Raw genomic sequence first — 16,299 nt, 5'->3', positions numbered from 1 at the left:
TACAAATTAATTTGTACTTGTTTCTGTACATATTTCCTTAAAAGTCTCCAAACCGGATGTCATAATATATCAATAATATTTGTGTCGGTGGTTCTCCAGTAAAAATAAAATAAAAGAATATTAAAAATTGTATTATATTTATTTCTTTTTAATAATGTTCAAATGTATGGAGCTAAGTTATAACTTGTTGCTTGGAATTTTTTTTTTTGTCACTTTAATAACGTACTCAATAGTTCAAAGCGTCGGACGACGGTCTTTGTACAAACTTTTAATATCTATCCTCCTTTGTTGTTATAGTTCATTTAAAGTCAGAGAGCACGTTATTTATGAAATTAAATAATATTTTAAATTTTAATGTAATAAAAGTTATTTATTCTGTTTATTCAGATCAAAGTTCCGCTAGAAGTAATTTTTTCCTGCTGTACTTTCGTTGGTTCAACAGTTAGCATAATAAACAACTGTTTTGACCTGATGGTATAAAGGTAGAATTTATGATATCATTCTTCCAGTTTTAACAGAATAAGATAAAAGATTGAATAACGACGTAACTCGCTTTTACAGTATCTTTGTATTTGTCGTATTATTTTACTTCTAAAATTTTTATAGCACCTCCCCATAAAAGGTTCTCTATCCCTAATCCTGTTTGGTATAAATCTCCACTACATAAAAACACGATTTTTTTCCACCAGTCTTTTGTTCTTTTCTTGTTACCATTTTTCTCTGCGAGCTATAAAGAATAAATAGTAGAAAAAAATATTATGTAGTTTTTGTGTGGTATGCAAGTATAAGATTAGCAAATAATATGCAAAGCGGTAGTAGAGAATTCTTTTCGATGAGAATTCTATACAGGACTAATTCCGGAACACCGAGGCTTTTAGGACAATTATTGGGTGAGAATTCAATCCGAGATATATCTTGTTCATATAAAATAAATTTATTGCTACGCGCTATGACTTTATGAAAAAAAATAACCGAGTTAATGTATCTAGTTTAACATTTTAATAGACTGAAACTTCTAAGTTTCGAATTAATGTTAGTTGGAGGTAAATGAATTTGTGATTTATATATAAACAAGTGTTTTTAATTTCGAATTTTAATTTCGAAGTGGTAAACATAAAAATATTTTTTTTTAACCAAATCTTTAAATATTGTACCCATCTTTTACTGCAAAAATGATTTTGAATATTTTAGCATGGTTTAAAACATATGCAGAGTACTTTAAACTTATAATTCTAATGAGGATGTGTGCATGTACATTACATAAAATTTGTGACAAATAACAGGCGAATAAGAATAAATTCATGCAAACATAAAGCAAAATAAAATTTGTATCACTATTAATATAGCTAAGTTTAATTGTTTTTAATTTAAATTCCTCATTTAATGAAAAAACTAAGGAGATATAACTTCAAAGTAAACGGCTAAATTGAAATAATGAGGTCAGAATAGTTGAAGAAGATAAAGTGCTGACGAAAATATCTATCTCATATTTCGACGCAGTGAGGAGTTGAAACTTTAAAATCGTTTTATAAATTTGAAACTAGCTATTGCTGTAGACTGTAATTTTTTTTCCCCGTACAAATTATAAGGCTTCTTGTTACGAAAATTAGACATTTTTTTTATTAAACAAATAAAAATTTAATTATACTAGCCAACTTATGTATTTTACATAAAAAATTATGACTTAAAGAATCCCTATAATTTATAAACTTAGTGAAAATTTGAAATATTATAATAAAATTGTTTGTTTATAGTTTAAAAGTGGAACTGTTGTTCCGAAATTGAATTGCGTATAACGACTATTAGCTAGGTGATGCTTTTCTGAATATTAAGGTGTCTTGCTAGGCGGTTTAATTTAAGTAGATTGATTTTTTCTATTGTCTATTTAACACACGTAACTAATATGTGAATTTTAGTGCTGAATTATGTTATACTATTTATAAACATTCGTTATTAATACTCCAATATTGGCAAAATACCTTTAAATTGTTTTTATTTAAAAAGCAGGTAAGTTAATCTGTAGCTCAAAGTATAAATATTTATAAATTTTCAGTTCAAGGTATCGCTTTAATTAAGTGAGTTGCATAATCAATTATAGTGCATAGCTGCATTTGTTGTCCCATCCTTAATATTAAAAGGATACTAATTAGGATAGCTTTTTGTCATAAAGAAATGAAATAATGTGTATGTATGACTAAAAAACTGACGGTTTTAGAATTTTTTTTTATCAAATGTGATAACGAGCAGACGCTCTACCTGACGGAAGGCAGGTACCGTCTCCCATGGACATCCGCAACAAAAGGTATTTTGCGGATACGACGCCGACCTTGATTGTGGAAGAGGGAGAGGAAAGGGTAGAAAAGGGAAAAGACAGGAAAAGGTGGGATAAGGAAAAGGGCAATAGGCTTTTTCACTCATCGGATGAAACGCAGCCGTCAAGGGCCACTTTACGCCGATTTCCTGTGAGAGGGTGGTACGTCCCGGTCGAGCCAACCCATGTTCGAAATGTAGTAACTGACTAAAGCTAGTCTCTACTACCTTTTAAATTATGTTTTTTGTTTTAAAATATTATTAACATAAATATATACATGCATACAATATGAATAGTAAAAAGTAAAAATAACTTCTTTCGTCAGACTGAACTGTTGGATTCTTACTTCAGCTTGTCATTCAAAAATATAATTATTGAATAACTTAAAAAAGTTACTACTTTGTTTTACTAACAAACTCTCATAATAAAAACATCAAATTTGTGATTTTAATTGAAGTGCAAGATATATTACGTTTATTTATAAATATGAGGAACCCGATGTATTGTTTCAAATACATAATTAAAAGTAGCTATTAATAGATGGAAATTAATTAGTGAATATTTGTTTAATTATTACTTTCAAACTTTTATACAGAAATAGGACCAAATTTATATTCATTTTGCAAAATGAAACTTAGTTATCTCATGATAAATTCAGTTTTTTTTTTAAATATTAAATCTAGCAAGTATAAAATATTATAAGTAGTATCAAATCTGTAATCACCACACTGTGAAGAATAATAAAGTTTTTAAATTGAATAATTTCTTTTAACAAAGGCGCCTGATATGTATGTAACGTACCAGCCATTTACAGAAAAACAGATCACACAAAAAGTTGGAACAGAGATGTAATTACTCTTGATAATAATAATAATAAATAAATTTAAAAACCTTAATTTATCCAGCTCTAATAATATACTTAACTAAATTTTCAAGAAATATATAAAACGTAGTTTGGAATATCATCTATACAATCTGTACCACGAATATATTGAGGTAGTTTGATAAACTGGAAGAACAACATTTTATTGTTAGAGAAGCTTAGAAAACGTTAACCTAGAACAACTTCTCAAGAATAATATTATTTGAAGAAACTGTAGGACACATAATTTATTATAAGGAAGCGTTGATATATTAACCACCTAGTTCCTTGTTACAAACGATCTCAAGGGATTTTCATATGTAGCATCCAAGACAAGCAGTTTCCCTTAAATCCATACTCTGACTTGATTTTTATAATTTGTAAACATATGAAAATTTTATAAAATAAAAAATAAAATATTAACTACTACTAGAATCCGATATTCATGAAACTGTCGAAAGTGTTGGAATGAACATTTTGATTTCAATATTCCTCTGTCCAGCACAACTTTAATGTATTAAATACGTACAATGTTACTTACACTTTTCTTAATCCGTGTAAAAAAAATGCATTTACTTCGTAAGTTTAATGAATAGTAATATATTGAACAATAATTGTGTTATTTATGATAAAGAATACCAGGTGATTTTTCAATCCTTAAAATTTTCTACTACCTCCTGTTTTACCTGTCAAATTAAAACAGTATTTTGTACGATAATTTTTATCATAAATGAGTTTTGTTGCTTGGGATATATAGGTGTGGTTACTTGTTGTTTACAAGTTGTAGGTGTTTACAGTGGTCTATTTCTTTTCTTATGCGACAAAAGTACTGAAAAAAAAAATCAGGAAGTTTAAATGTAGCGCATTCAATGTTTAGCAAAGTATAACAATGTTTTTTTTTATTAATATAGATTTAGCACAAATTTATTGGTTGGTATACTGGCTTCAAATGGCTTCAAATATAATGGTTCATTGATAATATTTGGTAATCTGGCGTCCTAGATTTATAATTTTAGTTTAATTATTACTTAATACCTAAATATAAAAAAATATATATTTTAAAATATCCAATTCCAAAAAGAAAAAAAATACGGTTTTATCCTTTAGTGTGCCATTAACGATGTCAATTAATTTATTCGTCGCTTGGTGATTAATCCTTGAGCTACGTTCATGTTTCAGAGTTTGGGTTTTTAATGAAAAATCGGCGAGTAATTTCAGATATATATTTTTTATTTTTAACTATTTATATTTTGTATATAAAATTTATGTTTAAAGTATTGTGTAAGGTTTGTAATATAAAGAGGACGTCATAAAAGTGTATAGGTTTACTTAATAATCTAAATCGTAAACTGGATTTGATTAAATGGCAATTTGCGTGAGTAATGGTCATCAAAGATCAATTTTATTTAAGGCTTTCGTTCTAGACCGTAATCATCACCTTGTACATAACTGTAATAAAAATATACCGGATATTTTTATAACTACTAAGCCTGACTCAGGAACCACATTATATTATCTAGGGTTGACAGTTATAGAGAACAAAAAATATAGATTTTACAGTTTTTAAAATGAAGATATTTTAACGTTGGATATATAGAAAATGTTTATTTAGTCCAGACCAAAAGCAATTCAGTCAGGAAAGGTAGAGGCCTGAAAAAACTAGTAAAGAAAGACGTGACGATCAATTTATACTAAAAATATTACTAGGGGACATTCAAATATTTGACCCAGGCCTTTATATTTATACCTTTTTTTTTAACATTAGATTTATTTATGGTATTTTAGTTTGTTCAGTTTATTAAAATTTTACATTTTTCTTTGCAAATTTAAAAGGACTAAACACGCAAACATAATATCAATAGAAAAGTTTATCTACACAAACGATTTGAAGTCTACTCCCCAAGCTATTGTGTTCTGACTCGACTTGCAAAATTATTTGAAAGAAAGTATTAACATACATGTTAATATTAATTCTTCCTAATACTTTGTTTTTTTTTTCTTACATACCAAATAAGTTCTCTTAACATTATTTATAAAGATGCATGTTCTCATTCTTCTTTAGTCCAAGATTAAAACTAAAAAATGACATAATACTTAATCCCTTACATTCACATCACTACGATAATTTACATAGATATTATAAAATTTTATCAACGAAGAAAATAAAATTAAATTAAAGCTGAATTTTAGTTACTGATTAAACATTTACTTAACTTTAAAATGATACGAGGTAAAGCTCTATCTACGTGTGTTTTAGTATAACGTTTAAATAGAAATATCTGCTGGCACAAAGCCGAACTGATGCTCTATTGTTTAGATTTTAATTACCTTTTAAACAACCACTATTAAATGAATATTATCACTATAATTTAAATCAAGTTTGACCACAACATGACGTATGAAATATATGAACTTGTAAAAAATTTTTTCCATGTTCATGTATTCTTTTTAATTTTATGCTTTGATTAATTTTTTCAAGTTATGAAATAATATATTCTTGATGAGAAATACCTGTCGTCGAATGAAAGATGGCAGGATAAGGTATTTAATTATATGTTTTTACATGTTTAATAAAGAAAATGTTGCCGCATATTATGTTATATTACAGCAGAAACAGTTTTCTTTACAACATAAAATGCCTTTGTTTTATTTTCTATGACTATTATTTGATTAGAATGATTGTGTACTATGCTGGACCTAACTATTTTTAAACTTCAATGCAAAAGAGGGGTTTTAAAAAATTTGACGTCGATATGTGCGTGTATGTGCATCCGTGGCACCGTAGTTTTCAAACCAATTCCAATGTGGTTATTTGAAAGTCAGATTCCTTACGTTATTTCTTAGCTATGTTTGGTTAATACCGATCCAGAATTGTAAGAGTATCAGCTCTTTTTCCACATGTTGTAAGGCCTTTTTGTCCTCTGATTACTCGATTTAATGCCTCAGGCATGTCAGTTTACTAAATTATAACGGTCAAAATAAAGTAAACAGCTTCTTGACATTTAATTTCTTTGTATATTAGTTCTCAGACATTGAAACTAAATTCTTACTTTCTCAGTAAGGAATAAAAGAAAATAAAAAGTAACTACTTTTTGAGACTTATTTTTTGAGTACTGTGAACAACTTACGACCTACGAAATCTTTATTTTTATATTTGTTACTTTTCTTATTTAAGAACAAAGCCTTTGACTAAAAGTTCTTGAAGAAGTCAAAGATATGTACAAAAGTTAGTGTAATACTTTTCATTTCAGTTACAAGAGGATTAATGAGATCTAAGATTTTCGCGAGTATTCATTTAAATGAAACTAGTGTTATTCGGATTTACTACGCGGACTTTATTATTTAAAAACTACATAATCCCGACGTTTCGGTTACTTTGCAGCAACCGTGATCACGGGCAGACGAGGTGTCGTCGGGATTATGTAGTTTTTAAATAATAAAATCCGCGTAGTAAATCCGAATAACACTAGTTTCATTTACAAGAGGATTATTCAAATTAATTATTATTCAAATCCACATAAATTAACTTGGCCTATGTAGTAAATCCCGTTTGATAGAAGCACATTGTTGAGAGCTCTCAGCTTGATACATTGCTTCGGTGACATGGAACTAACCGCTACGTCACCATGTCTGAGTTATGCCTTTCTTAGCCGGTTCAACGATTTACGTATGTCAAATGTTTTAACATAGATGTATAATTTATGTACGTAACAGTGGTATTGTATATGTATATATTTAAAATACAGGAATCTCAAAATTAAAAAACAAGTTTGTGGTTTCATGAATCCGCTGTTTTAATTCAAGTGGAATGTGTAATGAAGGCAAAAGTCCAGATGCTGGATGCATGTTAAAGACGGATCATAGATAAAACTGATATTCTGAACGACTTTTACTTTGCCTATACTTTTAAACTGTTTATTTTGCGATATGCTATCATATAGACGGACGTAAAGTTGCGGGAAAGAATTAACAGTTTTGCTTTAAAATATAATACTGTGTCATCAAAATTTTTCTAATATATATAAAATTATAAATTTTTCTAATATATATTATAATTCTAGAACTTACGAATTTATTCCAGTGTTTTAATGAAATAAAATAACGGTTACTAGAGCCGGTGGAACAATATTTTCATATTTTTTGCATTCGTTATTATTAAGTATTATTTTGTTAAATTAACATATTACGAACACTTCATTAATATTTTTATTTTACTTTTTTTAGTTTATTTAATTATATTTAACCAAGCAAGGGATTGTAATGTATTTACCAGGTCAATATCTTGTCGGATATTGAGTATTGTGTAGTAAGGGCTAAATAAGATAAATATTCGTGACGTAATAGCGTGATTTGTAAGCAGGAACCCCTGATAATTAAGATAAATAGTGTATTAAAGAAACCCTGTACAGCGAACCTTAGAACCGAGGTTGTATACGAATGAGATATAATTGTATACATTCACAATCAGACTTGTTAGTAGGACTGTTTTTGTATGTAAACTTACTTTTAAATTTTAATTGAAATAAGTGCTATTTTAAAGCCATGTTATAAATCTTTGAGTAGCAAGAATATATAACACAGTGTCACACAGCTTGCGATGGTGAACTTTTATATAAATTATAAGAATATTTTGTACTATATAGGCCATAAAAATCAGAAACACCTATTTGAGACTTCCTTGACACTGTAATAATAATATAAAGGCAAAAATTTTATTTATGTATGTTTGTTAGTCTTTAGGCAGTTCTCTTAGTGTAATGTCTAAGTCTCTCGATCTTATGGACCGAAAAGCTAAGCGTGGTCAAGAGATTGCTATCGTTGCGTTATCAATTAACATGGAATGAGCAACAATTGAATTGATTAAACAAATTTGCTGGTCATACAAACTAAAAAAATGTGTGCCCGATCAATGCAGCGAAAAAACCTTATAGATAGAAACATAAATTTTTCTAAGGAATTAAACAAACTTATTTATGTACGTATATCGAAAGCATAGTAAATAGACAAAATATTTATGAAATTAATAACGAAAATTATCACGAAAACTGAATAATAATATTCTAGGAGGTTTCCATTTATGTACGTATATCGAAGGCATAGTGTGTAGACAAAATATTTATCTTATTAATAACGAGTGATTATTTAATCACGAAAACTGATTGATAATATTCTAGGAGGTTTTCAAATGAACTGGGGAGTAGCAAAAAATTAAAAGTGACGAAAGCAAGTTTCTCAGTTACAATTATGTTACTAATTAAAAATATTATTTTTTCCAGCTTTCCGAATCTATTTATCGTTCACTTAATATCAATTCAATTCATGAATTTATGTCAAACAGTATATGTAAATGTAAATACAATAAACGCAAACTACCAATGGACTTTACATTAATTTCAAACGGCTAGAACATAATGAATTCGCTTAGACAGAATACTAACATCAATTTAATGTACTTGTATCTACGTCATTTTTATATCTATACTATTATTATAAAGCTGAAGAGTTTGTTTGTTTGTTTGTTTGTTTGTTTGTTTGAACGCGCTAATCTCAGGAACTACTGGTTAGAATTGAATTTTTTTTTTGTGTTGGATAGACCATTTATCGACGAAGGCTTTAGGCTATATAACATCACGCTGCCACTATTAGGAGCGAAGAAATAATGGAAAATGTGGAAAAAACGGGGTAAATTATTCATTCTTGAGGGCTTTCGTTGCATGCGTTGCGAAAACGATTCAAGATACCAAAAATATATGTATGAAAGAATTATTCCTCTTGAAATGATCTAAAAAAATGTCCACGACAGTATATATCTATCTTTTAAGATTAACACACTAGAACCGTTTTTATAGTAATAAAATTTGGTCGAAATTAATGCATTATTGTATCAACGTAATAATACAAATCTTTATCCAAATAAATGTGTTGTTGATTAAGATTATTTAACTGTGAACAAAATTGTCTTTGACATCACTTAATTTCAATGAATATCTTAGAAGATATTACAATTTTAAAATAACACCGATATAAAGTTCACCCGCGCGCCGCATGAAGTGCAAAACATAGGAGAGGCGTCGTTGCTTGCGAGCGACGCGGAGGGAGCGGGGGGGGTGTAGCTCTACGAGGTACCATGCCGCGCGGCTCAGACGCGCGGTCGGCTCCCTTCTGAACGGTTGTATGCAGCGTTATTTGTTTTTGCGGAATAATATCGTCGTGTAATAATACTTTTTAAATACTATTTCATTTTGTTTTAAGGATAATATTTTGCTTCTAATAATTTCACAATTATCAACATTTTTTTTAATTTTGATGTAGTAAGTAGGTGTCATAGTTTTCTTTATAGTAAATATTTTTTGTTATAAGGATAGTATTGTTTCTAATATTTTAGCAATATTATAACTTTTTTGTTTTGTTGTATATAATACTTGAAAATAGGTGTTATCCACATAAATATTCTTATTAGGTTAGGTTTTAGTTTAAGCATACATTTATCGTTTAACGGTTATTCTTTTGACATATATTTTATCCGATTTACGTAAGTACCAAATACAGGTAAAAATAATTAGGTTCCTAATTATTTACCATACGTTTATTTTTTTCTTGATTACGAGTTACGGTTTGTTTAATTTTTCATATCTTAGGTTCTTTTTTCGTCATTATAATGCCTAGAAAAAGATCTCAGCTTTCTCGGCAGACTGCTACTGCAAAGCGGCTGCGAGTTTTGCGCAGCAATGAAACAGAGGATGAAAATATGCATAGGTTGGCTACTCAACGAGAAATCAGTGAACAAAACCGTGCTAATGAATCGATTATTGAACGGTCGCAGCGTCTAGCCTCACAAAATTTCCGAACTTCGGCAAACCGACAACGGGAATCAAGCGCTGAACGTTCTCAACGTTTAGCTTCACAGAGTTCTCGAACTTTGGCAAACCGACAACGGGAATCAAGCGCTGAACATTCTCAACGTTTAGCCTCACAGAGTTCTCGAACTTTGGCAAACCGACAACGGGAATCAAGCGCTGAACGTTCTCAACGTTTAGCTTCACAGAGTTCTCGAACTTTGGCAAACCGACAACGGGAATCAAGCGCTGAACGTACTCAACGTTTAGCCTCACAGAGTTCTCGAACTTTGGCAAACCGACAACGGGAATCAAGCGCTGAACGTTTTCAACGTTTAGCCTCACAGAATTCCCGCACTTTGGCTAACCGCGATCGGGAATCGAGCACTGAAAGATCCCATCGATTAGCACAGCAAAATGCACGATCAGCAAGAAATAGAACTCGCAGGCAACATAATTTATTAAATGCTGCGTTTGCTTATGATTGTACACTTGACTATACTGAGCTAAATGATATTGATATTGGCAGAATGAATAAAATATGCAACTTATGCCAAGCAAAAAAATGGGTGACTGAAACTCCTGGACTGTGTTGTAGTGGTGGCAAAGTAAATATACCAATAATTCCGGAAGCAACTACAGTTTTAAAAGAACTGATATCAGGCTCACATCCATCATCAAAGCATTTCTTAAATCACTCAAGGCAATATAATACACTATTTCAGATGACTTCATTTGGTGCCAAAGAGATTCGTGAGGGAAACTTTATGCCCACTTTTAAAGTCCAAGGGCAAGTTTATCACTTAATCGGTAACTTACTTCCAGCTGAAGGGGCACAGCCCGAATTTTTGCAAATATATTTTGTTTCACATGCAGATCAGGTATCCTTACGCTCAAATTTAAATCCAAGCTTGCAAATCGATCTTATCGACGCTCTCCAAACATATCTTCACGATCATAATACGTATATTCAAAGTTTCAAATACAATCTGGAAAATAGACCACCGAATGACTTCAAACTTATTATTCATGCTGATGTGAAACCTCCTAATGAGCATCGAGGTCGATATAATGCGCCAATAGTAGATGAAGTAGCTGTTCTTTTGATAGATGAAGACAAAGGTCCCCGAGATATTGTGTTGACGGCGAGAGATGGTGGACTTCAACGAGTTTCTGAACTTCATAGATCTTATGACCCACTTAAGTATCCTTTACTGTTTCCCTTTGGTAATGACGGATACTGTATAAATATTCCACAGCAGAATACTGCTGCTAGATCTAAAACTGTATCATGTATGCAATTCTATGCATTTAGACTCATGTTGAGAATAAATGACTTTAACAGCATACATTATTTCAAGGGATTATTCAACCAGTATTGTGTTGATATGGCGGCTAAAATGATTTCTGAGAGGCTAGACTTCATAAAAAGAAATCAAAAAAAATTGATAGCAGAAGAGTACATTCATTTAAGAGATGCCGTGGTTAATGATGCGAATATAGACGCTTCTAATGTTGGCCAGCATGTTATACTGCCGTCGTCATTTACAGGATGCCCCAGATACATGAACGAAAAAAGTCAAGATGCCATGACATTTGTCAGGAAATTTGGAAAACCAGATCTCTTCATTACATTTACATGTAACTCCGAATGGCCGGAAATAAAAATTGAGTTATTACCCGATCAGCATTCTTACGACAGACATGATTTGGTTTCTAGAGTATTTCATTTAAAACTCAAAAATATGATACTCCTTCTGACGAAGAAAAATATTTTTGGGCCTTCAAGAGCCTTTGTTTACAGCGTAGAATGGCAAAAAAGAGGTTTACCACACGCCCACATTTTATTGTGGCTGGCTATCAAAGTACAACCAGATTCTATAGATGCAATAATATCGGCTGAAATACCTGACAAACGACAAGATCCAATTCTTCATAATATTGTCATAAAAAATATGATACATGGTCCTTGCGGATTTCATAACCCTGCGTCACCATGTATGAAAGAAAACATTTGTTCTAAAAAGTACCCTAGGAATTTTATTTCTGAAACACAAACCGGGGATGATGGTTACCCAAGTAAGTATATTCATAAAGGCTCTGACCAAGCCACATTTTCGCTTCAAAGTAATAACAATGAAGTAGAAACATATCTAAATGGTCGCTATATAAGTTCTTCGGAAGCGATCTGGAGAATTTTCCAATTTCCTATTCATGAACGTTTTCCGGCAGTAGTTCATTTAGCAGTTCATTTGGAAAATGGACAAAGAGTTTATTTTGATAATAATGCAAACCTTCAAGATCGTGTTAATAATCCTTCATCAACGACACTTACAGCGTTCTTTGACCTTTGCAAGAGGGACGATTTTGCAAAAACCCTTTTATATCACGAAGTACCCCAGTATTACGTATGGGAAAGAAATTCATTTTCTAGAAGAAAACGTGGGCAAGATGTTGAAGGATATCCCGGTGTAAAAAAAGACACAACTTTAGGCCGTGTCTACAACATTCATCCGACTCAAACTGAATGTTTTTATTTAAGAATGTTACTGCAACATGTTCGCGGTCCAATGTCATTTGAACATCTAAGGACCGTGAATGGTGTTATTTGCCAAACTTATCAAGGCGCTTGCAAGGAATTAGGTTTACTGGAGGGAGATGAACATTGGCAGAATACAATGTCAGATGCTGTAATGTCCGAGCCAGCCACAAAATTAAGAGAATTATTTACCATCATCCTTATATTTTGCCAACCATCTGACCCTTTAGCATTATGGAATAAATTTCGTAATGCTTTATGTGAAGATATACTAAACAGAATGCGTAATGAGAATCAAGATATGACATTAGCATATAATGATGATATATACAATGATGGACTAATCATGATTGAAGATAAAATTCATGAGATTTGCGATAAATCACTAACTGATTTTGGGCTTCCTGTATCAAAAAGGATTAATTCACTTAATCATCTGGATCCGTTAGAAGTAGCATTGCGAAAACCATATGATCTAAATGAATTGAATGATTATATTACTCAAAATGAACCAAAATTAGTTAATGACCAGGTGACCGCGTATTATTGTGTTATGCAAAGTGTTCGTCTTAGTGAAGGAAAAGTATTTTTTTTGGATGCTCCCGGTGGAACCGGCAAGACCTTTATTACTAATCTTATATTAGCAAAAGTAAGGTCTCAGGGAATGCTAGCTTTGGCAGTAGCGTCGTCAGGTATCGCTGCAACTTTATTAGCAGGTGGACGCACAGCTCATTCCACTTTTAAACTGCCCCTAACTGTTTCTTTACAAAAAGATAACGTGTGCTCTATACGTAAAAATGGCCCTTTGGGAAAAGTTTTACAAGATGTCAGTTTAATGATCTGGGACGAATGTACCATGATCCATAGAGCTCATGTAGAGGCTCTAGATAGGACTGTTAGAGATATTAGAAGCTGTGATAAAATCATGGGTGGGATTACTGTCATGTTTGCTGGGGACTTTTGACAAACTTTACCAGTAATAGTAGGAGGAACTAGAGCAGACATTGTAAAGTCTTGCCTTAAAAGTTCCCCATTATGGAAGTTTGTAAACATCCTAAAATTAACTACAAATATGAGAGCACATTTGGGTGGAGGTAATATAATTTTTCCTTCAAAGTTACTTTTAATAGGAGACGGGAAAGTACCTCATTTTGAAAATAGAATTGAAATTGATCGTGATTTAGGAGAAAGAGTGAGTAACATTGAGGACTTAATTTCGAAAGTTTACCCCGACATCAGCGAAATAGAAAATAAAGATCATCAATGGATGTGTCAAAGGGCAATATTGGCGGCGAGAAACAGTAGCGTAGACGAAATTAATGATTTAATTTTAAGTAAACTTCCAGGAGACATAGTTACCTACACATCTATTGATAATGTAATGGATCAGGAAGATGCGGTCCATTACCCACAGGAGTTTCTTAATTCTTTGAACCCCAGTGGTCTTCCCCCATATTCCCTCAAGTTAAAAATAGGTGCCCCAATAATTTTACTCAGAAATCTTAAACCACCAAATTTATGTAACGGGACCCGACTTCAAATCAAATTTCTTCGCAATAACGTGATCGTTGCTATAGTTTTGACTGGTCCAGCAGTTGGTCAAACAGTGCTTATACCTCGCATCCCAATGATACCAAATGATTTACCTTTTAATTTTGAAAGAATTCAATTTCCCGTAAAGCTATCTTTCGCCGTTACAATTAATAAATCACAGGGGCAAACATTTAACACGTAGGAATTGATTTACGCCAAGACTGCTTTTCACACGGCCAACTATATGTCGCGTTGTCAAGATCAGGTTGCGGAGAAAACCAATATGTTCTTCTGCCACAAGAAAATAAAACTAAAAATATTATTTACACAGAAGTACTTTAAATAATTATGTTATTTAAAAACTTAAAATAAATAAATAAACTAAATTGTCTAAAATAATAACAGAAAATTATTTATAAAACCGAGTAGGTTTTTTGCAAAAATAAATATGATGCCGAAAATAACTATTTCACGCGGACGAAGTCGCGGGCATAGCTAGTGTTATCATAATACAAAAACTAAAAAACAGTTGCGGTTCATAAATAACTTATAACGTAATAGTTTGTATATATTCTTACATTTAAAAAGATAATATTCCTTGTAAAAGAACAGATCGCTAATATTTTCAAAGTATCTTTAATATTCGCCTAGTCTTACGTTATGTACATAAAAAACATCTTAATTTTTACGTCCCGTCTGATTTATAGTGTTTAAATAGTTATTGTATTAATAGTTGTGAATATTATCGAAAGTTACATGGAAGTTAAATAATTTTAATAGTATTAAACTAGGCTGTCAATTTCATTAATATGATGACTGAAAATATGTTTTAAATTTCAATGTATATGTAATTTTTATATATATTTGCCAATTTTTGCTGCAGTTTAACTGTACATGTGTGATGATTATATTTAAAACAGTGGACTATGCACCTAGAATTTTTGAAAAAGAAATTAAAAAAAAAATCTTATTTCAGAAGAAAGTGTAATTCGAACGATTCAATCCAATATTAACAGATTTTTTATAAAATCATAACATAACAACAAAATAAAACTGTTTATCATGTATTACATGTTAAAAGATAATTGCCTTTGTATGTAAAGGAATTCTTCAGATTGTAAATACAGTCGCTCTTCTAAGTGCTCATATTTACTGTTAAGGTAATTAATTTTATTACATGGCGTCAAATTCTTTGGTTAATTTCATCGTCACCTGGATGTTAATAGTCACCTGAATTAAGTTGAACTCACTTCCGTATTGAAAAATATATTATGTATATAAGTGTTTGGGTAGTTTATGTTCCAATGCTTTGATGTTAGTGAACTTGGTGTGATGATAATCAAATATGACAAAAAATATATATGAGAGACGAAGTTACTTACACAGTTTATACCGCATTATAGCTGCAGGAAAACTTCGTAAGATTGTGAATGTCTGATGTGATGTGAATTATGAAAAAACTAAAAAAAAATCTTCTAAATCAATTAATTTTTCCCCAAACACTTTGTCTAATAAAACATGGATATAAACGACTTTTGAATTTTATAAACTACTCTGTGATTGCTCTTACAAAAACCAAATTATCTTTACTCACATCTTGTTATTTCTTTGAAATATAATAAAACCTACAAAGTAAAAATGATACCACCGTTTCTTTTTAAAAACTTTTAAAAGAGACAGAATTTTAAGTCAACCTTAATCATTAGAGAAGTTCAAGAGTAAAAGGTTACCTCAAAGATTATTATGTTACTTAGTTGTTTGTTTTTTGTCAATATCTGCAGTTAGTGTTTCATTTTATTCGAAAATATTTAAACTCTATACTTATTTATCTTAGTGCTGAAATAAAATTATAGTTTATGTCCAATTTTTCTATATAAAATTTACTGTAGGTTGCTTTAGCAAAATATAGCAAAAAGAAAACATGAGTGTTATTTTTCATAGCCTACAAATAATAGAATATTATAATGTTTAAAGTATAAGGCACTTGACGCCACGAGTAAAAAACATATTCGAATAATCACAATTCAGACTTATTATTGAATAACTATTGAACATAGTGTCACAGTCGCTACAATAAGCTGGAAAAACAACAATATTACTGTCGATGAAAAAAAAACTGCAGATGTAATGATTTGGGATATAAAAAGCAGAAAAATTGGTCGATTTCTTTGGTGAGAAACACAAAAATAAGTTAAATAAATCTATGTATATTGCACGT

General features: G+C 30.9%; 1 protein-coding gene across 1 annotated transcript; it reads left to right on the top strand.

Moving 5' to 3' along the window:
* The first annotated feature begins 13,620 nt into the window (after window positions 1-13,620).
* Window positions 13,621-14,283, top strand: LOC133318855 (ATP-dependent DNA helicase pif1-like). The gene has a single exon (XM_061521229.1). It carries the CDS (start codon window positions 13,621-13,623, stop codon window positions 14,281-14,283), a length of 663 nt encoding a protein of 220 aa, XP_061377213.1.
* Window positions 14,284-16,299: the final 2,016 nt, after the last annotated feature.

Source organism: Danaus plexippus, chromosome 8 (assembly GCF_018135715.1).
Source record: "Danaus plexippus chromosome 8, MEX_DaPlex, whole genome shotgun sequence".
Lineage (NCBI taxonomy): Eukaryota > Metazoa > Arthropoda > Insecta > Lepidoptera > Nymphalidae > Danaus > Danaus plexippus.
The sequence above is the reverse complement of the archived record's forward strand: the minus strand, read 5'-3'. Positions and strand labels throughout refer to the sequence as shown.

Bases quoted from the DNA above. Each gene is read 5' to 3' on its own strand.
- LOC133318855 (XM_061521229.1), top strand. From the start codon at position 13,621: ATGAGAGCACATTTGGGTGGAGGTAATATAATTTTTCCTTCAAAGTTA.